At 40.7% G+C, this 22399-nt stretch overlaps 1 protein-coding gene across 10 annotated transcripts in view; it reads left to right on the forward strand.

Annotated features, from left to right (window-relative positions):
* Positions 1 to 22399, forward strand: part of LOC148848883 (Transducin/WD40 repeat-like superfamily protein) — a 73571-nt gene that overhangs the window by 17164 nt on the left and 34008 nt on the right. For 8 of the 10 annotated variants that reach the window (XR_016100610.1, XM_088949163.1, XM_088949164.1 and 5 more), the window contains exons 2-6: positions 4380 to 4688; positions 4859 to 7591; positions 7727 to 7830; positions 18673 to 18742; positions 19287 to 20054. Coding sequence is in view for 9 of the 10 variants with exons in the window: in XM_088949163.1 (XP_088805289.1) it covers positions 4533 to 4688; positions 4859 to 7591; positions 7727 to 7830; positions 18673 to 18742; positions 19287 to 20054 (3831 nt within the window). In the remaining variant the exon portion in view is untranslated. Of the gene's footprint in view, positions 1 to 4379; positions 4689 to 4857; positions 7592 to 7726; positions 7831 to 18672; positions 18743 to 19286; positions 20055 to 22399 lie in introns of those variants that run through there. The other 2 variants (XM_088949171.1, XM_088949170.1) reach the window with 2 other exon arrangements.

The following is a 22399-nucleotide window of genomic DNA, read 5'->3' on the forward strand; positions in this document are numbered from 1 at the left end:
ACTCCTTTGAAGGTCATAGAAAAGGCAACGCACATGCAAGATTCATCAGCCCCGGCTAGGTGCATCTAGGACTAGAAGGAGTCTACGTGATCATTTGGGTCAAATGACCCGTCATACTTATCCAACGACGGTACTTTGAAGTCCTTCGGCATCGGGGTAGCTAGGAGCTCGGAGGACAAAGGAGATGGCACGGAGAGGAGGGGAGCGGTCTTTGTGGTTCCCAAGCTCGCCTTGTCTTTACCTTTAGGCTGTTCGGGCTTACATGGTCCAGCGAGCTGGCTTGGAACTCTAGCTTGGTGTGCCTTATGACGCCGCTTCTGCTGCTTCTTGACTGGTTCTGCATTTGTGCTGCTAACTTCGGTGTGATCGGGTTGTTAGACAGTGTATGCCCTTAGCTCCAATCAAAATGATGTATATTATGACATTTTATTGTAAATGAATAAAGTACATATTTGATTCATGTTATTATGGTGTGTTTCTGTGTAATACACTTAAGCTGGACACATATGAGACTCATGTTAGTTTAAAACCTTCAAAGCCGTTGGATAGATCTGGGGAGATTTATCCTGCCAAGGCTAACACTGATGTGCCGCCAAGTTGGTTGGGGTGGCATGTCTTAGCTGCTATGGTGAGACTTGAGGTACATGCAGTATGGGTTTTCTTGAAACCCTGAACCATACCAAAATTCCAATATTGCCCTAGACCTTGGAGATTGATGGGCAAAACTGGAATGTTACACCTGACCCCAAGACTCAATTATGATACTGCACTAGGTGTCAGATTGGGCTGTTTTTGATATACCAATCAGTGAGATCCTTAGAGGGGGTCAAAACCTGGGTATGTGGGACAGTTTGAAAATTCATCTGAGTGGGTGATCATAGTGACAAGATCAGCCCCTTTGTCGGACAAAGGTAATGATCGATGATGCACTCTGTCTGATGGAAACCAAAACTTCCGGCAGTTGATTTCAATATATATATAAATATATTACGGTTTCAAAATATTTGCAAAAGGTTTTAATTCCCTGGATCCATGTGAGTAAAGAGTGCATCACTGTTCATTGCAGTCGAGGTTAAGTGTAAGATCATTGAGGGTAATACCTGATGGGCTATTCTTTTATCTGCCCACAGTCTTTGGTTTTTTATAAGGTGGCTTGACCTAGGGACCACTTAGTGTAAGTGTTGGGCCCATTAAGAGCCCATGGTGATGGGCTCAAGGGTTCAATGTGTCCTACAGTGAATTCGGCCTGGCCTTGTAACAGAGGCTGGGCCAAACCCATTTGGTTGATGTGTAGATCAATGATTGGGTCCCACGCCATACAAGGATACCCAACTGGGCAGCAGTTTGGAGGGTAAATGAGCACATGGACTTAATGGGCCTAAAGCCCAAATCAAATTGGTTTAATTAGATTAATTAGAGAGGGGCGGTTCTGGGATTTGGATCAACATATAGGATAGAGAGTTATCCCTATCCACTCAGAGAGTCCAGATCCAAATACAGATTTGGATTAAGAAACTCCTAATGAGATTAGGAGTTGCTCTCTTTATGGTTATAAATTGAGGAAGAAGGCAAGCCCTACTTCACCCAACAAGATCTCAGATCCAAGAGAGAAGACAACCCTAGTAAGACTAGCGCCATGTTCTGCTCTTGCCTCCCTCTATTGCTGCCGCCATTGCTAGTTCGTTCTCCACCAGTAGGAGTGATCAAGAAGTTTTCTTGATATCAGTTTTTTGAGAAAAACTGATATGAAGTCGTGTTCATTCGCCCTCCATCAGATTTTTGGTGAAGAATTAGGTTCTTGCTGAAGGACCACATTGCTGATTCTTCTCCACCCTACACTGTGTCATTTTCAGTGGGAGCAGTCTTTGGAGATATCCTTGGGCGTGAACACCTTCATTGGGAGTTACTACTACTCTGTATCAGGTATATCCCTCTCTTACCTTTTGGTTTCAGATCTGGTTCGGTTTAGGGTTCAAGACTGATCATTGAAAATGCAGTTTTCTAAAATAGGGAATGTGATTCCCAGATGGGAGAGAGATAAATTTTTTAAAATTTGCCCTACCTTCCTTCAGGGTTCGGCTATCCATGTGATGGATCTCTCATCCCTTCACAGGTATGGTGCGGACACGGGGTAGTTCAGACTGCTAGTGCTGGCTGCTGTGGATGGAGGGGCCTTGCCTGGAGTTCGTGGCCAGAACCCTGAAACGATTCCCTGCGAATGGACCTTTTTGATGCGTTGGTTTAGGTGAAACCACCTTGGCGAGCTGAGTGTCTCTCGATCTGTTGATGTTTTCCGAAGCAGGAGGAGAAATCTGTGTGTTCCTCCTTTTGGGAGACGAGACTTGGCTTCCAAGGGGATGTGGAACCTGGGAAGTCTATCTTTGATGAGGAGGCGAGTGTTCTGGTGATGGGATCTGCTTTGCTGTGGGCCGGATTCCGAGGTGGAACCAGTTGTTGATTATGCGGTAATGGAGGGAACTGTTGCTGGTAAAAGTGGTGCAGGACCTATTGCTGGTATTGCTAAACTTGCTGGAACTGTTGCATTTGGACCTGAATAATCCGCACGTAGTGTACCATGTCATCGAGCTGATTCTTCTCGACTACAGGGGGAATCACAGAGGGTTCAGTAAAGGTTGCACCCTCCGTAGGAGGGAGTGGGGCATTCATTGGTGCTATGATTCGAGGTATGTCAAATGTTGGAACCCCATCTGCAGAGAGAGGCATGATGAACTAGCCGATGCACACGGATGGGACCTGAGGTTGCCCCCCGGAGATGTTCGTTTCACCGTTCTGTATGGCGTTACTAGAGGATGCCATGGATGCTTTTCGAGGAAAGAGGCTTCTTGTAGCGTTTCCCATAGATTACAAGCTGATAATAGCTTAGAATGCCAGAGAGCTAGAGAGCAGAGATTACACGTACCTTGCATCCCCAGGGGGTGAAGCCTTTATATAGTGGAGTCCTCGCGGGTTTCGCGGAGCCGTTCCAAAATCCTTGATATGATGAGGTCCTTTTCCGCGATAATTGGGGATAATGCTTCCAACCAATAAGATTCATCACTTCCGCCCGAATTGGATTGGGGGAGATAATGTTAGGTGTTACGAGGTGTGATCCCGTGAGGCATGAAATCTGGTGGTAAGATCTTTGGGGTTGCCAAGCAGTGGTCGGTCAATATTACTCGAGATAGTGCCATTTGGATCCAACCTTGTATGAATGCCGAAGTGCCTTGGGATTGAGGTGGTCCTGATGCGATCGTGCATCGAGGTGAACTCGTCCGAGGTGGAATTGCCCTGAGGTGGTTTGGTTATTCGAACTCGATCTGTTGTAGACTTAGTGCATCGGACTGAGTTGCCATCCTGCTAGTTAGGTCGTGTCCACGTGTCCCCTTATTACTAGGTTGGGCCAAATCACCCTACATCAACTTTCTTTGTTGGAGATGCCTTTAACACTCCCGAGAAGGTTGGCAATTCCAATAGTTGAGGAGCAACAATGGTCCAAAGTGTATCCAGTCTCCAATGCCTCGTTTGGCTCCTATGCTTATGGCATTTCTGTGGAATACTCAAGATAATGTGGATTCTCAAAACAAAAACATTGCATATGTCGTAGGTGTTTCGATGGGTGGTACACGGTGTTCTTGCCTTTATCTTCACTTGCTCGCAAGTTCTTATTTCTATGGGTTCTTATTAAACATTGATTATTTTTTATTAAATTTACGTGTGTTATTTATTAATTATTATTTATTTTTTTAACTAATAATTTTTAATTATTTCATTAAATTTTAAAAATTATTTTAATGTTTATTTGTGTAAATTATTAATTATTTTAATATTTTTATAGTCATTAATTATTATTTTTTAATTTTAATTGTTTCATTTATTACTTAGTAATAATTAATTTATTATTTTTTATTTGTATTGTTTCAATATTATTTTGAGGTTGAAAATTATTTTTTATGAGATAATGTAAATTGAATTCTATATTTTCAAATAGTATGTTTTAGGGGTAAAATAGTAAAATTAATAAATTTCAGATGGTAAAAGATTGATCCAACACAAAGAAACTTATGGATTCAGATATTCTAAAAGATTGAAAAGCATCTATGCCTCTTTTAAGAGTTGAGACACATTTAATATCTTTTTAACTTTTTCAGATCTGAATTTTCAAAAAAAAATAAATTTTCACGAAAAAATTTGATTCATAGCAATATTTTCTCATTTTAACTAAGTTTTATCTATTCTTATTCATTTTAGAATTTCATTAAAAATAACGAGACTTTGAAACAAACATAGCCTTTGGCTTATAAGGTTAATTTAAGAAATTTGCCGTAGAAAAAATAAGTTAATTTCAATCTAACGTTGCGAAACCCTTTTTATTTAACAAGGTCCCGTGGAAGGTGGATCCCATTATTACGTAGTTTAACCAGTTCCAAGGATCCTAGGCGCTAGTAAGGACGTGAAGCACCATTTCACACATAACTGAACTCAAATTCTCTCAGCTGTTAATGATATCTCGCCGTCTCTGAATTGGTTCGAGGATGAAATGCGACTCTATAGCATGTATCTGGTCAGGCGCCCCTCTGCTTCACAGAGTCACTGCCACTGCCGTATTGAATCAACCTCCGACCCTTTACACTGGTGGATCCGATGGTTCTATCATCTGGTGGAACCCCTCTGTCAATCAATCCAACAGGGTAATCTGCTTTTTTGTTTGTAGATTCCGCATTTCGCCTTCTAGATATTTGTTAATTTTCGTGAGAGAGTAGATTTTCCCTCATTTGGTTTCCTACACTCTTGATATATGGATCACGTCTCAACTTGTTTTTGAATTACCTTATTGTGTAACCGTTTGCTATTTTGACAGGAAATTTGGCCTGTGGCCATGCTATGTGGCCATACTGCGCCTATTGCGGACCTTGACATCTGCTCGCCCGTTGCAGTCGGTGTCCATGGAGAAGTGGAGAAATCAAGTAATGTAGTTGAAAACTCTTCCTCAGCTGGTTATGGTGCACTAATAAGTGCTTGTACTGATGGTGTGTTGTGCATCTGGAGCAGAGGCAGTGGGCACTGCAGACGCAGGAGGAAAATGTCCCCTTGGGTTGGGAGCCCGTCCACAATTCGGACATTACCTGGTTCCCCTAGATATGTTTGTATTGCGTGCTGCTGCACAGATTCCGTTCATGCATCCCATCATCAGTCTGCTGATCCCGCTGAAAGGGTCGAGGCTTCGGCTAATCAGGAATACCAGTACAAAAAGGATTTGAAGTGTGCTGTTGTCATTGTTGATTCGTATTCTCTTAGCATTGTCCAGACTGTCTTTCGTGGGAGTTTATCTGCTGGGCCATTGAAGTTCATGGTTGTTATTCCATCAATTGAAGATAGGGACAAACAATCCGTGTTCATGGTTGATGGACTTGGTATAGTGCAGTCGATTATTGCGTCCAAGGAGTCTGGCCCCGATGGGGAAGGTGGATCTGGTTTACAGAGAAGTTCTTCACATATAGGAATGTCTAGTTGGGAGGATGAATTTGGTAAGGGAGTTCAGGGAATATCAATTGCAACCCGTGGAAATCTCTTAGCCCTCATATATAAGACTAGCTGTATATTTAGGCTACTGACTGGGGGGAATTCTATTGGTGAGATATCTTTAATCGATACTCCTCTTTGTGATGAAGGTATTTCCAGTCAATCACATCTTGTAGGGGGCATGTTCCTTGATATTGGTGGGAGGGATACATTGGATAGGCAGGATCCACCTGAAGCATTTTCAGAAAACTTTGCTGTATGGAGTAATAGAGGTGCTGTGTTAGTGTATACTGTATCAGGTTCAAGCAATACATTTAAGTTTGAGCTTCTATGTGAGATTCCTGCTGTCTCTTATCCTATTGGTGTGAGATTGTCAATTAATGTTTGCCAACTCGGCAACAAGCTTCTTCGTGTAGAATCGATTTCCTACAGTGTTGAAGAATCTTCTCTGTGGAAACCTTACATTACTATCTGGTCATTATGTCAGACATATGATGCCAATGGGAACTGGAGTCAACAATGCAAAATGATTGGGAGAGGTGATTTTATTGGTGACTGGATTGGGGGTACTAGTTCACTTTCTGAACCTCATATTCTCAACTATGATTCTCTTACAGAAACCATAAAGGGGAAGATTGAAATAAATTCTCAATACAGTAGCACCCCAAGTTTATCAAACTTAAATGGTTTAAATAGAGAATGTCACAGTAATGATTTGGTGCTAAAAGGGCGAACTGTTTCATCTTCAATGGTTCTTACTGAAGATTTTTATGCACCATATGGCATTGTTTGTGGCTTCTATAGTGGTGAAATAGAAGTGGTACATTTTAAGATGCTTTTTCAGGAACATGATCCTGTTGAGGGAAGTTCATGCCACAAGGTGGAGACACGCGTATCTAAACAATTTCTGTCAGGGCACAGTGGTGCAGTACTATGCTTGGCTGCAAAGCATGTGGATGGAGCTTCAAATGAGCGGGGTTGCTCTAGAATTTTACTTTCAGGAAGTATGGACTGCACTATTTGTATATGGGATCTTGATACAAGTAATGTCATCATTGTAATGCACCATCATGTAGCTCCAGTCCGACAACTGATCCTGCCTCCACCCGGGACAAACCATCCTTGGAGCAGTTGCTTTCTATCTGTTGGGGAGGACTCCTGTGTTGCTCTTGCTTCGGTTGAAACATTGAGGGTGGAGAGAATGTTTCCTGGACACCCTAACTACCCTTCGTCTGTTGTATGGGATGGTGCAAGAGGCTATATAGCTTGTCTTTGCAAGAATGATTCTGGAATATCTGATAGCATTGATGTTTTATATCTCTGGGATGTAAAGACTGGTGCTCGAGAGCGAGTTATTCGTGGTATGGCTTCTCGTGCAGTGTTTGACCATTTTTACAGAGCCATTGGTGTAAATTCCACTATGGGCAATCTGTTGAGTGGAGCTACTTCAGTATCCTCATTGCATCTTCCCATAATTGAAGATGCAAGATGCTCACTATCACATGTTAAGAATATCGACAAGAGGGGCACCTCAGTGGATACTGGTCAGAAGATATCAATGGATTTAACTGAATCAAATATCTTACCAGCTTATGGTATTAAGGGAAAAGCTGCAAAACAAATTTCATCCCCATTAGTCTTTCAATACAATAAACATCCCATTAAATGCTATTGTCCTTACCCTGGGATTGATACTCTGCGATTTGACCTTTTGTCCTTAATGTCTCCTTGTGAAGAGCACACACAGTTTTCAGATAGTGATGGCAAGCAAGAGAATGCACGACCTGAAACAGCAAGCTCTCTCAATGCAAATCCAAATGATATGACTGATATTGAAAAGACTTTATGCAATTCCACAGAAGAACATGTATGGGTTAGATCACTTGAAGGATGTTTTCTTCGCTTCAGTTTATCTTTCTTGCACTTGTGGGGTATAGATGATGATCTAGATAGATTGCTAATTTCTGGGATGAATATTAGTAGACCAGAGAATTTTGTTATAGCTTCTGGTTTGCAGGGGGATAGAGGATCTGTTACATTGACATTCCCTGGTCTTGATGCTGCTCTTGAGGTACTTTCTGGTCAAATGTTTTTATTGTTGCCATCAATTATCTGTTTTTTTAATAAAAGTTACTTTACCTATTTCCAAAGAAAAAAAAATTATCTGTCTCCTATCAACAAATCCTGAGACTAAGCTAACTTACAGCTTTGGAGGTCATCCTCAGAGTTCTGTGCAATGCGATCATTAACCATGGTGTCCCTTGCCCAGCGCATGATTAGCTTGTCTCGTTCCAGTTCAGCAGCCAGCAGGTATTGTGTCCTTGCTGAAGGAAGTGTTGTTGATTGGTGTTATGCACTTCTATAACATTTGCATGATGAACTAGTCAGTTTGTGAAGAAGAAAACTAATCACATGCAGCAATAGGCTTTGGTCACAAGTATTAACAAGTAAATAAAGAACAGAAAATAAAAGAAACAGCAAGAATAAATCCTACCATAGCTGTCAGCTGTGGTAGAAATTTATGTATTGGCAGGAAAATAAGTACATCTATTGATTCTCTATTTGTAGTTGGTTCTATTGAGGAACCAATTGTAAGCTTTCTTTGGAGGTGGTTCCATTGGGGAACCAATCCACATATTAGCAAAAAAAGAGAGCTCTTTACTAGATCTGTCAACCTCTATTTTAATAAGAAATAAAAACTTCTTATTTAATTTAAAATCTAATAGAAAATAATTTATCAAAAAAAAAATATAACAGAAAATAGTAATTTCCCTTCAAACTAGGGCACCTTTATAACTTTATTAATTCTACTAAAACTAAATGTAAGAATCTAGAAATTTCTAAAAATAGTAAATCATGATTTTACTATAACTAGTAACTATCAGGAGCACAGGTGCTTGGAGTTGATCTATAAGAAACAAAGATAAGGGTTAGATTTAACTGCTAAATAGAGTTTGGAGATGTAAGAGAATTTTTAGGAAGGAAGAGCAGATATGGGGATGGAGAGAGAATGTAGGAGAGACAACAGAGAGAATTTTCAGGAAAGGAATACATTGTGTGGAAAAGACAAATTAGGAGTTTTGGGAATTAAAATCAAATTAGGAGAGAGGTGGACCACAGTGATGGGTCATCTGGTCTGGTGTAAAAAAATAAGGAAAAAATAGCATAAGCCTAATCTCACATTGAGTTGAATTTTACAATTTAGATGAAGATTCTAAAAAACCATAGTCAGAGCCATGTAGTCATGTACTGATCTCCTTCTCATAATCATCTAAGCCTTGTCCCAACTAGTAAACATTTTCACCACTGCCAAGCTTAAAAGAAATGAACTTAAAATGTAAATTCCTGTATTCTTGTCCATAAGCCTGTTCCATAAAGAGTCATTTGATGGGTTTGTCTCCTATCGAAGACCTGATTCCCCATATTTATTACAAATCAACCAGGACCTAGGGGTATTTTTTTTTGAAGAGTAAAATAAAAATTTTATAGATAGAAAAGAAAACAAGATACAACCCGGACAGGGGTGTTAAGATTACACTCGAACCAAATACCACAACAGGAGATTACAAAGACACAAATACTAACAAACGAAAACAGGGACTCCCCCCCTTTATATAAATAGATAGGGAACCCCCTTTTCACATATTGTCTATAGTCTTCAGGTTCAAACGCCTCATAACATCTGTCATTATCCTTGTCCCAAACTAAATCTTGTTTCCGTCATAGCTTCTTCTTCTCTCTCTCTTCCCTTTTACTCTTTTCAAAGACTTCGAAAGCTCTTCTAGCCAACTCTTCACCTCCTCAAAAGAAAAGTGAAAGAATGGTAGGATCCATCTAATGGACGCCAAAAAAGGTACGGAATGGGGGGCGAACTTTAAAAAAATTTCCTACCTTCTTCCAACTGGGAATCATATTCCCTAAATTTAGAATACATTATTCAAGGATCCTACTTGAACCATAAACAAACCAGATCTGAACCAAAAGGAAATAGGAAGGATTATACCTGATCTGGAGAAATAATATCTCCCAAAGTTGGTGTTGACGCCCAAAGAAATAACCAAGATCCGCTCCTGCTGAAGATGACACAACTGTGGATGGAACGGAACCAGCAGGGTGCGTCCTACACACTGGATTCTTCACAAGAACCCTCTGGAAACCTTGAACACCGAATCCTAGTGTCTTTCTTGCAAGACTATTGTCAAGAACTGCTTTCTTGACTTCCTGTTGCTGTAAAGATCCAATCTTCCAACAGGTAGTGGCGGCGGCTGAAGGAGGAGAAGTCCAGGGACGAAGAGGGCAGAATTGTCTCTTCTCTCTGGAGTCTGTGAGAGATCAAATCTCAGATTGCAGGATGTGTTTCTTGCTTACTCAAACCCCCTAGTTCGAAATCTGATATTTCTGCTAGGGTTTTCTCATCTTTCTTCTTGATTAAGAAACCTCCCAATATTTTGGGAGTTATCCCAATCCAAATCAGTATTTGGATAGAGGTTAATCTTAATCCTATTTGCAGATTAAGTTAGTTAACTCCTGATCTTATCAGGAGGTTACCAGATTCAAATCTAATTTGAATTTGGTCTCTTAGAGTGGATAAGGTAAAAAACCCAATCCTTTTACTAACACTAATCTCAGATTCGCCCCATGAACTGGTGATCATATCAGCCCAGTTCGAAATGGGCTTTTGGCCCATTAAGTGTTCAGTGTTTATCTAGTTTCCAACTTGCTGCCCAGTTGGGCTTCTTTGTATGGCGTGGGACCCAAGCATTGATCTACACACCAGCCACATGGGTTCGGCCCAGCCTTATTACAAGGCCCAGCTGAATTCACTGAAAGACTCAGTGACCCCCTTGAGCCCATCACATGGACCCTATGGGCCCAACACTTACATTAAGTGGTCCCTGGGCCAAACCATCTTATAAAAACCCAGGGACTGTGGGCAGGTGCAAGATTAGCCCATCAGGTATTATCCTAAATGGTCTTACACTTAACCTCTCAGCCCTTAATGATCAAGCACTACCCGACAAGAGAAGACCTTTCTCTCGGCTGCAAGGAACAGTGCCGCACTCTCCTCTCACATGGATCCCGGGAATTAAAACCTTTTGCAAATCTTTTGAAACCGTATATATCTTATTTTGCAAAACAAAATTCCAACGATTGAAATCAACTGCCGGTAGTTTGGTTTCCATCAGAGAGAATGCATTACCGATCATTATCATTGTCCGACAAAGGGGCTGATCCTGTCACTATGACCACTCACTCAGATGAATTCTCAGACTGCCCCAACATGTCCAGGTTTTGACCCCACACTAAAGATCTCACTGATTGGCATATCAAAGACAGCCTGATCCGACACTTAGTGATGTGTCATAATCGAGTCTAGGGGTCAGGTGTAACTTTCCAGTTTTGCCCATCTGTCTCCAAGGTCTAGGGCAATACTAGAAATCTGGTCCAGTTCAAGGGTTCAAACAATCCCATACTGTATGTGCCTTGGGTCTTACCCTGATGGCCGAAACAAGCCATCCCAACACTTGGTGGCACACCAGTGTCAGCCTTGGCAGGATAAATCTCCACAGACTTATTCAATGGCTGTGAACATTTAAAAACTAACACAAGTTTCTACAAGTATCCAGTTTTAGGGTCTTACACAAAATTATACCAAACAATATGAATCAAACATGCACTTTAATTTATTTCCACTAAATAGCAAAAGTACATCAAATCCGATTGAAGCTAAGGGCATACAAGACTGTCTAACAACTCCCATTTGCACTTAGGTCCAATCTGGTACAAGTCGTAGTCCCATTCTTTCCACGTGTTTCTCAAACACCTTCTATGTCAATGGCTCAGTCAATGGGTCTACTACATTGTCCGCTGATGCTACCTCTTAATATCATCCTCCTGTAAGTTCAGTGTTGTAATACAACAGTGGAATGGGTGATGTACTGAATTCCAAATTCAGGAATGAACACCTTCATTCATAAGGCAACCTCACTTACGGCAATGCGCTCGGCTTGGGTTGTGGACTATTAATTTGCTACTCCGGACCTCTATTTGCTGACATTCAGGAAACAATACATGATCCTATCGTGAAAATTTATCCAGACGTAGACTTTCTATCATCTGGATCCGATTGGTAATCGACATCTGTATACCCCAGAACTTGTAGTGAACTTGTAGTGAACTACCATCGAATACCAGATAAAACTCTTTTGTCCTTCGAAGGTATTTAAGTATGTTCTTCACAGCAGTCTAATGCTCCGGCCCTGGGTTTGCTTGGAATCTGCATACCACACTCACCGCCTGAGCTATGTTCGGGCGAGTGCACAGCATGACATACATGATGCTCCCTACGGCTGAGGCATAGGGAACGTCTCTCATGCCCTCAATCTCCTCAGAAGTCTTGGGAGACATTTTCTTGGAGAGATTTACTCCATGTCTGAAAGGAACATTTCATTTCTTGGAGTTTTCCATGCTGTACTTTTTGACAATTGTCAATGTAAGCAGCCTGGGATAATCCAATTATCCGTTTCGATCTATCTCTATAGAGTCGAAGACCCAGCATGTATGAAGCTTCTCCAAGATCTTTCATGGAGAACTGCTGTGACATCCATACCTTGACCGAAGTCAACATTCCTACATCATTCCCAATGAGTAGGATATCGTCCACGTACAATACTAAAAAAGTAATCTTATCCCCACTGGACTTCCTGTAAACACAGGGCTCATCCGGATTCTGCTCAAAGTCAAACGTTTTGACGACAGAATCAAAACGGATGTTCCAACTCCTAGAAGCCTGCTTAAGTCCATATATGGATCTGTTGAGTTTACATACCATGTGTTCCTGACCAGCAGCAATAAAGCCTTGCGGCTGCTGCATGTAGATATCTTCACTAAGATCTCCATTCAGGAATGCGGTTTTGACATCCATTTGCCAAATCTCGTAGTTATGGTATGCTGCTACAGCTAGCAGGATCCTAATGGATTTAAGCATGGCCACGGGCGAAAAGGTTTCCTCATAATCGATTTCTTCTTTCTGAGTATACCCTTTTGCCACCAAGCGAGCTTTGTAGGTCTCAATCTTGCCATCGGGGCCCTCTTCCTCTTGTAGATCCATTTGCAACCAATTACTTTTACCCCGGAGGGCGGATCTACTAGAGTCCAGATTCCATTGGTCTCCATCGAGTCCATCTCAGCTCTCATGGCCTCCATCCACTTCTGGGAATCTATGTCTAACATAGCTTCCGCGTAAGTCACGGGATCCTCTTCACTAGTCAAGGCTTCCACCAGGTAGGTATCCTGGTCATAACCATATCGAACTGGTGGTCTGGATACCCGGGTGGACCTTCTAGGTTGGTCACTACTTGGAACTTGTGGGACATCTCCCATCGCTCCTGAGCTCTCCTCATCAAGAACTATTTCCTGACGGTGAGTGTCTATGATGTATTCAGATTCTAAGAATTGGGCGTTTCGACTGCAGAACACTTTTTGCTCACTTGGGTCATAGAATAGATAACCCACTGAATCCTTTGGGTAGCCTATAAATTGGCAACGACTGGTTTTGGATTCCAAGTTGTCCGCACTTGTTCTTCTAACGTGTGTAGGACAACCCCAAATCTTCAAGTGTCTTACACTTGGCTTCCTTCCGGTCCATAGTTCATATGGAGTTTTCGGAACTGATTTGGTTGGAACCCGATTCAGCACAAAGATAGCAGTCTCTAATGCATATCCCCAAAAGGATGTGGGTAATTCTGAGCGTACGAGAAGTGACCGGACCATGTCCAACAAGGTCCTATTCCTCCTCTCTGAAACACCGTTGAGTTGTGGTGTAGCAGGAGGAGCTAGTTGTGACACTATTCCATTGTCCTTTAAGTAGTCCCTGAATTCGTCAGAGAGATACTCGCCACTTCGATCCGATCGAAGGGCCTTAACTTCTCTCCCTAACTGTTTCTCGACTTCCTGTCTGAACTCTTTGAACTTTTCAAAGGATTCACACTTGTGTCTCATTAGGTACACGTAACCATATCGTGAAAAATCATCTGTAAAGGTGATGAAGTACACGTGTTGATTCCGTGTCCTAACACTCAGGGGACCACATACATCAGTATATATTAGGTCAAGTGTGCCTCCAGATCTTTCAGGCTTACCGTCAAATGGCCGCTTAGTCTTCTTACCTTGAAGGCAAGGCTCACAAGTGGGAAGATTTTCTACGGTTAGAAGATCTTTCAGGCATAACCCCATGCTCATCCTTCTTTAAAAGATCCTTGGCCCTCTGCAACATATTGCTGAGTTCCTGGACGCTGACATTCTGCTTATTCATGTTGTAGTTCATAGTGAACGCATTGAAGGAAGATGGCAAAGAATTCAGGATGGCATCCACTTGCGTGCCAAGATCTAGCCCGGATCCAAGAGCTTCAAGTTCATTAATGTATCCCATCATCCGAAGACAATGGTCATGAACTTTCTGCCTCTTGGACATCTACGCGGTCATGAACAATTTCAGGACCTTCTGTTGAGTAGAACGGTTCTGCTCTTCATACATTGTTCTTAGATTGTCCAATATGTCCTTGGCTAGTTCGATCTGATCGAACTGCCTCTATATTGAGTTGTCTATTGAGGCAATGACAAAGCAGCGGGCTAGGGAGTTCTTATCCTCCCAATCTTGGTAGTCCCTCCTACGGGCTTCAGAAGCCCTATCACCCGGACGTTCCGGGGCATGATTTTTCCCCACCTTATCTAATTTTTCAGAAGTTAGGACCAGCATAAGATTTCTGTACCAGTCGGCATAGTTTGGGCCTTAAGCTTGTTATCGTTTAGAAGCTTTGCAAATTGACCGTTGCCATTTTCTGATAAAACAACAAAGACGTTAGTCCACAACCTTAGTTTGATTCATGTTACCTACATAGATATGGCTTTTAATCTATGTTCCATTCCCATTTATTCATCTCTGAGATTTTTCCCTCCCTTCTCAGTGACGGAGACGACGGAATGTCTCTGGAAATGTGGGAAATCACATAGGGTGCATGAAGCCAACTGTTTCAGTTGCATAACCCCACCACCTTTCTGTGACGGATCATATCCACTCATCAATTGAGTTTCCCTTTGGCCTCTGTCAGACAAGGTTCAGAGCCGCTTTCAGGTAAACCTTTTTTGTCCAGTGAGTGCACACCCATCATATTTAGGTTACGCCAAGGTACCGTGAGAGAGTTCCCATTTTCTGGTGAAGCCCCTCCCACATCGGTCTATGACGCTTCTATCATCTAATGAAACACTCTGACAGATCCAACAGCAAATGGATAGCCCAATTTTATGGTGCGTTTCCTCATTACTGATGGACCCATCATTGTGCTAATGACGGAAGGCCTTTAGAGAGTCCATCAAATGGATCTCCCTATCACACGCACTCATATTTGCTTGGAGGGAACAAAATTACGCCCTAGTTCTAATTTAGGTCAAACCAAAGTGGTTCCCACTGGCTTTCATAAAACCAGGTTTCTGGTGGGCCTCAATCGGATAGGGGTTCCGTACGCATCCCTTTTCAGGGTTGTGGGGCCCACCAAGTAGAGAGGGGTCATCCAATGACCTTAAGGGACACCATGGCAATGATGTGCATTCTGCCATGGTGTGCGCAAGAGCCACTAACGAGTTAACATGGGCCAAGTGCTTATGGCCCATGGTCGCAGCACATCATACATCCAATCAATTAATTGCTGTAAAGCCCATCGAATGGCCCATTTAAAACTTAAAGCATTAGCAATTAATGTTTACTAGGTGTATGGGCTGAATTGTAGTTAGCAGTTCGGCCCATACAACTTTTCTCACAACAATGGGCTTTTGCAGTTTTAACCCTTTAAAACTGGGTTTTACAGGTGGGCCGAATTAATCCCTGTAATTGAACATCAGATTTGGAATAATCAGTGTGAGAAATATGGACTGAAAAACAACCCCATTCGAATCTCAGATTCGGTCCAAACAATTTTGGTCCAATCTAGTCCGAAATGGTCCAAAACTGATTTTCAATTCAAGAATTAATTCAAGAGAGATTTGAAATTAATAATTTTTGATTTTAGACAATCACAAATAAAAAATATGGACTGTTCGTACCACCTGCAAAATAGAGGTTAATCACAAAAGTTACAGTTTCATAAACTGTAAATCGCAGTATGCGATTTCTCCATTTGCAAATCTCCAGCACCGCCATCTTCTTCCTTCTTCTTTAATCATGAAAATAAATAAAAAACAGAAATCCTAATTCTATTAATTAATTACATTCTTGATCAAATCTTATACATTCAGTCTAGAAAAATAAAAAAAAATTATTTACAGACCGAATAATAATAAAAGGAAGAAAAAAGGGTGCGCAAACTATCTGCACCAAATCTGCACTGCGATCTCCAGGTTCGAACAGTCCATTAAAAAAAATAAATAAATAACAATTCTAAATAAATTTTTGGATTTAACAAAATTAATTTCAGATCAAACGCCCTTAATAAGAAACCATTTCTTGAAAAAAAAGGAAAGCAAATCTGCGCAGATCTTGGCAGAACATTTTCTGTTCATCTGCGCAAGGTCAGATCTGATTTTCTTTTGGTTCAAGATTCGAACCTGTGGCTCTGATACCACTGAAAGAATGGTAGGATCCATCTAATGGATGCCAAGAAAGGTGCGGAATGGGGGGCGAATATGAATCAAACATGCACTTTAATTTATTTCCACTAAATAGATAGGGAACCCCCTTTTCACATATTGTCTATAGTCTTCAGGTTCAAACGCCTCATAACATCTGTCATTATCTTTGTCCCAAACTAAATCTTGTTTCCGTCGTAGCTTCTTCTTCTCTCTCTCTTCCCTTTTATTCTTTTCAAATTCTTCGAAAGCTCTTCTTGCCAACTCTTCACCTCCCCAAAAGAAAAGCCCTGAACTCTTGCCAATTTTCACTTCCCTGTCTAAAAAACTCTTAACCTCCACTTTAACCCCCTCCTTATTTTTTATCAGCTTGTTTAGACGTAACAAGACTACTCTCATCCGCTTGGCTTCCCTCCTCCTTCTTGTCCCCTGACCCCGGCTTGACCTCTAGATCTTCCTTTATCAGGGTTGATGTAACTGCCTCTCCAGCAGCTTGAAGCTCCTCCCCCCTCCTTTCATCACCCTTCTTCGATTCCAGAACCTTTAATCTCTTCCTTTTGTAAACTCTTTTATATTTATTGGAGGGTCCTGCCCCAAATAATCCATATTTTAGCCTTGAGAAAACCTTTGACACATGGACAAAAAAGGGGGCCCTTGGAGACTTTATCACTATCTGACTGAAGCTTGGGATTCTTTGGATGGATTGAATGTTAACTTAGTTTGGATTCCTAGGGAATACAATCATACTGCAGATGGCCTAGCTAAATTTGGTGTGTATTTGGAACATCTGTATAGTGACAAGCTTCCTCCTTTGTAACTTGCAGGGGGTCCCCCCCCTGTTTTGTATATCTCCTCTTGTTTCTCAAAACAAAGTGTGACTTATTTGTCTCTCTGGCTTTCTTCGTCCCTTCTATAGGCTCAATGTCTCCTTCCTTTTGTAAACCTCTTCTCTGACCTAAATGGACTCCAATCTTGCCAATTGCGATTTCCACCTTTTGGAACTCCTCGTGTTCTAAAGCTGAGTCAAAATTGTCGTCCTTGTCTAGAGCCTTTTCCGTACCCTCAGCACAGCCAGACACAGTCGGTCTCTTGACGTCAACCCCTTCCTTTCCAGCCCTGCCTATCATTTCTTCCTTGCCCTCTCATTCCCTCCTTGCTGACTGCTTCACCGCTTCCCCAGAACCCTCCTCCCTTCCTTCCGTCTGATTTTCCGAGCAAACAACCCCTTGGTTCTCCTTCTCCAAACTTCTTTATTGTGGCGAGATGGAAGAGAAGGAAGAAATGGAAGAAAGCTCGACTTAAAAATCACCAAAACAAAGAACAAAACCTGCTTGCTGACCAGAACTTGACTTTTCTTTCTTCCCTCCACTGCAGTGAAGCCCTAGATCAGATCCTTCTGCTGGACTTCCACATTGATCTAACTCCTCCAGGTTCTTATGAACAATCCATTTCCACGGATCTTCAGACTGAAATGCATGCCAAGCTCTTTGACTTTGCTTGAACTTTTTCTCTTTCAAAACCCCCAGCTTGAAACGAGGTGACTTCAATTTTCCCCAGCATTATTGATGACACTATCTTTCGAAACTTGAACCTCGTTCGAACCTTCACCTTCTTTACCTCCCCGAGTCGTCTCTTCATCTTCTGACAGACCCGACTCCTCTCTCTCTTTCGACTACCCTACTCTCCCTTTATTTTCTCCTTCCACGTGGCCCCCCAAACTCTCCTCTCCCCTGACACCACTGTCTTTTGATAAGATTAAACCTGTTGTCTCTGTCCCACTTAAGTTTAAAATCTTCTCAGCATTCAAAATTGCACAGGCCCGACCACTTAATATTTTTGAGACTTCCTCTCATTTTTCTTAATGCGATCCAAGGGGAAGTCCCCAGTCAGTACAAGTAATCTCTTGGGACTGCTCGGCAATTTTCTGCTGTTTGTTTCTAGCTCTCTTAATCTCAAATAGCAGGAATGATTGTACCTTGCTATATATATATAAAACTTGCTATTTTAATTTTTAATTTCTAATTAATAGTAACCCTTTTACTGTTTCATATCAGAGAAAAAGAAAGAAAAGAGAGTAATTGGAAGAAACTTGTTTTCTTTCTTTAAGTTTCTTTCCCTTCTCTTTGTTTCTATTACATGGTATCATTTTTATGGTTTGTGATCCACCAGTATGGGAGATGACACAATTTATTGAGATAGATGTCAGTCTTGTAGATCTTCCAGTTGTTCTAATTGAATATTAGTTGTTAGTTCCCAGTATGTGTGACATACACTTGACACTTGAAGAGAGGATGACTTCCAATTATCTTTTCTATTGGGGAAAGCACTTGCAATATATGGATATTCTTCATTTCCCCCCACTAGAAATGGTAATTTTTTGCTCTTGACCATCCTCATGTTCACTTGGTTGTAGGAGGGTGTAAAGGATCATTTCCTATAAATTGTGTTTAAAACATCATTTGTGTTATCCAATTTCCCCTTGCTTATTTCTCCCTTTTTTATGGCTAATGCTTCATCTGTTCTATTTTGCAGTGCTCTGTCTGCTTTTTATACACGGAACTTTGCTGAGAAGATTCCTGATATAAAGCCACCTTTGCTTCAGGTTGCAATGTAATGCTAATATTTGATTTTCTGTAACTTGAACCATTGGATATTATTATCTAGGTGGTTACACTTTCCTAATTAGCCCTTTCTGCTATACGTGAAACTTGTAGAATTAGGCTTTATCATATCCAATGAGCATTTACTAAAATAAGTTGGATTGTCTAATTCTAAAAGGCTACTGGTACTAAAGGTGTTCCTTTGTCTTGCTTTAACCAATAATAATAAAAAAATGCAACACATGGTCAAATGTTTGTCTTTCCATTCTTCCTTGTATTTAATATATTTCATATAAATGTAGATGGTTTCCAATGCATTTAACTACTTAGAATATCAAATATCTTCCTCAAAAACAAATCTTCTACATCATTCATGTGGCTTCCTATGAAATTCACTCTCTGTTTTTTTTTGATGAATAATTCACTCTCTGTTTTTGCCTAGTTTATTTGACATACGTTTGAAACAAATACTATTGATTGGTTTTGTTACTGTTTTCAACCATGTCTTGACTTGCCTGTCTTCCTTAATGTACTTCTATATTGCAGTTGTTGGTTAGTTTCTGGCAAGATGAAAGCGAACATGTGCGTATGGCTGCACGCTCTTTATTCCACTGTGCTGCTTCACGAGCTATTCCACTTCCCTTGTCTGCTCAGAAAGCAACTCAACATGAAATATGCTATACCCATGATACATTGAGAAGCAGCTTTTTAGATTCAGAGAGGATAGAAAAAGAAGAGACTTCTCAGATTGAGGAATCCAGCATCCTTGCATGGCTGGAATCATTTGAAATGCAAGATTGGACTTCTTGTGTTGGGGGAACAAGCCAAGATGGAATGGCCTCTCATATTATTGTTGCAGCTGCATTGGTTGTTTGGTATCCAAGCCTTGTGAAACCAAGACTGGCTACTTTGGTTGTTCATCCTTTGATTAAGTTGGTTATGGCAATGAATGGAAAATACAGTTCAACTGCAGCAGAGCTCTTGGCTGAAGGAATGGAGGGCACATGGAAGGTGTGCATTGGTCCTGAAATATCCTGTTTGATTGGGGATATATTTTTCCAATTAGAGTGTGTAACTGGTGTATCTGCTAACCCATCCATACAAAATCCAGCTTTAGCTGTTTCTATTCAGGAGTCTTTGGTTGGTGTTCTTCTTCCGAGCTTAGCAATCGCTGATATACCAGGGTTTTTAAATGTAATTGAAAGCCAGATTTGGTCTACTGCCTCTGATTCACCTGTTCATTTAGCCTCTCTCCTGACTCTTATTAGGGTTATTCGTGGTTCTCCAAAATCCTTGGCCCAGTACCTTGATAAGGTTTGTAAATCCAATTGCTTGAAAGTTTTTTTTTTTTTTTTTTTTGATGAATATCCAATTGCTTGAAAGTTGATCATGCATCTTATGAAATTGCTGATTCATTTAGCGAGATGGAAACTTTTGTTATTAAAAAGGAAACTCCTATATTTTTGGGCATCTTTGTGGACAAAAAAAAGGTCATTAGCCAATGTTGGTCCCAGCTATCTGGGGTTTAGGGAGGGGTATGGTCCTAACCTTTGGCATTTTTTTTGCACAAAATGGCTTCCCTCATATTTGAACCCACATTCTCACACTTTCCAGCCTGCGATTTTACCATTACACCATGTAAGGGTCCCTAACCTTTGTGGACAATGGCTCTTATTAATGGGAATCAGGACCCAGAATTCAATATATCTTGCCTAGGAGATTTCATGGGCTAGAAACCAATCCAATTGGATAACTTATCAAGTCCAGCTAACTAGATGATTTAATGCTGATTTTCTGCTTCTTCATGATGCCATTTATCCTCCATAATGCCCTATATTAGACATGCTGTACTGTGGGCGTGGCTCAGGTTTCCTTCACTTTGAGATACTAAAATTTTAGTTCATGCTTAAATTTTGATTTATATGCTTCACATGTCGGTTTTCATTTTTAACATTAAGTTTCTAATTGAAATCACATGTTTATGTCCGTTTTTTTACTTGATGTCAAACTTCCTTGGCAATATATATTCACTCAACTTGCATTCCAATATCTTATACTGTTTTTCTTTTGCTATTTTATTTTAGTGCGCTTAATTCTTTTGACTATGTTTTTATGCATATTAAATTTCCAAAGTAATATCAAGGTTTTAATCATGTAATGATAGTCACATTCTTTACTTATCTCCTTGGCAAAATCTTTAGGACCTACATCAATTGAACTTTTTTGTAAATTGAGACCAAATTTTCCAGAATAAAGGAAAGGGACAAAGTTATCTTTGGGCATTACTTATGAGTTGTGCAGTACAGTACTATTAGTACAGGATTTAGGATATCGAACCAGGTTTGTAGAAGAAGGATGTAGTAGCCAAGAATTCCCCAGATAAGTCTAATGACTAGACTATCTTATCAAGGCTGTTGGTGGAGGGGTGATTGTTGTGTAACCTGAGCATGAAGGTATTTAATCTACTTCCACATCATTCAGATTTCTTAGTGCTGTTGTCTGAGCTACCATATTCATAGATATTTGAAAGCCTTGTTGTACTGGGGCTCCCTTATCATCTAGCACTTCAAAAGGGAACAGATAAAGTTACATTGAAGGAAACTGGTCACATCATGGGTTCTTCCAGAAATGAATTCTTGCTCCATCTCCTATCTTGAGACCAATAACGTCGGTAGAATGTTAGAAAACCTTTCCAGTGCTTATCCAAAGAGAGCAGCAATAACTGGTTCTCACCATTCTAGGGTCTCATCCAAGGTTTCATAGACCATATTTTTGGCCATTATGGCTTTTCTCCAAAGGCAGTCTGGTTTCATTTTAAGACACCAAAACTATTTTCCTGGAAAAGATTTAGCAATGTTTCTCCATTGCCTGATGCCTAGATCTCTAGATGATGACTAAGCAAATGGACTCTCATTTAATATTTTCCTGGAAAAGACTTGGCAATGATTCTCCATTGCCTGATGCCTAGATCTCTGGGTGATGAGTAAGCAAATGGACTCTCATTTAATTTTAGTGGTGCATGCCAAATTTTATATTAGTACTCTTACATAAATGCAAAACAGAAATATAGACTTTAGGCAATTGGCTTTTACAATTAACTTGAAAATTGGATATGACAATAATAAAACCATCCTGATGGGCTACAAGTAAATAAAGCAATTTAGTAGAAAAGAACTAGCCTTAATAAGGTCATTATCAAAGCATCATACATCTTGTTCTGGAAGTAGTACAGTTTTAAGGAGGAATTTGTCATGCTTCTTGATATTTTACCATTTGAGTCTTGATATGGAGTATTAGAGGGATGTATTGACAACAGAAAGAAATTCATCTCTTGATGAATTTTATCAATTCTCCTTTAATGATATATGGAGGAACTGGTCAGCAGTAGAAAGATGTTCCTCCATAAAGAATAGGGTAATTGCAAGATGTTTGACGGGAGCAGTCAAGGCAACCCAGGTCCCTCTGGAGTAGGAGGGGTTTTGAGAAACAAGTCTTGGGAGGTTGTACTTCTTTGCTTGGGTCCTTTGGGAATTGGGGACTCTGTTAGGTTTGAATAACTAGCAGCCTTGCAAGGAATTGGAGGCTCCTGAAGGATCATCAATGTATTACCTATTCTTATTCCCTATCCCAGCTACTGTGGAGGAAAGTTAGAAAAATTA

This window comes from Nelumbo lutea, chromosome 6, assembly GCF_056320005.1.
Source record: "Nelumbo lutea isolate HS-2025 chromosome 6, American lotus-T2T, whole genome shotgun sequence".
Taxonomy (NCBI): domain Eukaryota; kingdom Viridiplantae; phylum Streptophyta; class Magnoliopsida; order Proteales; family Nelumbonaceae; genus Nelumbo; species Nelumbo lutea.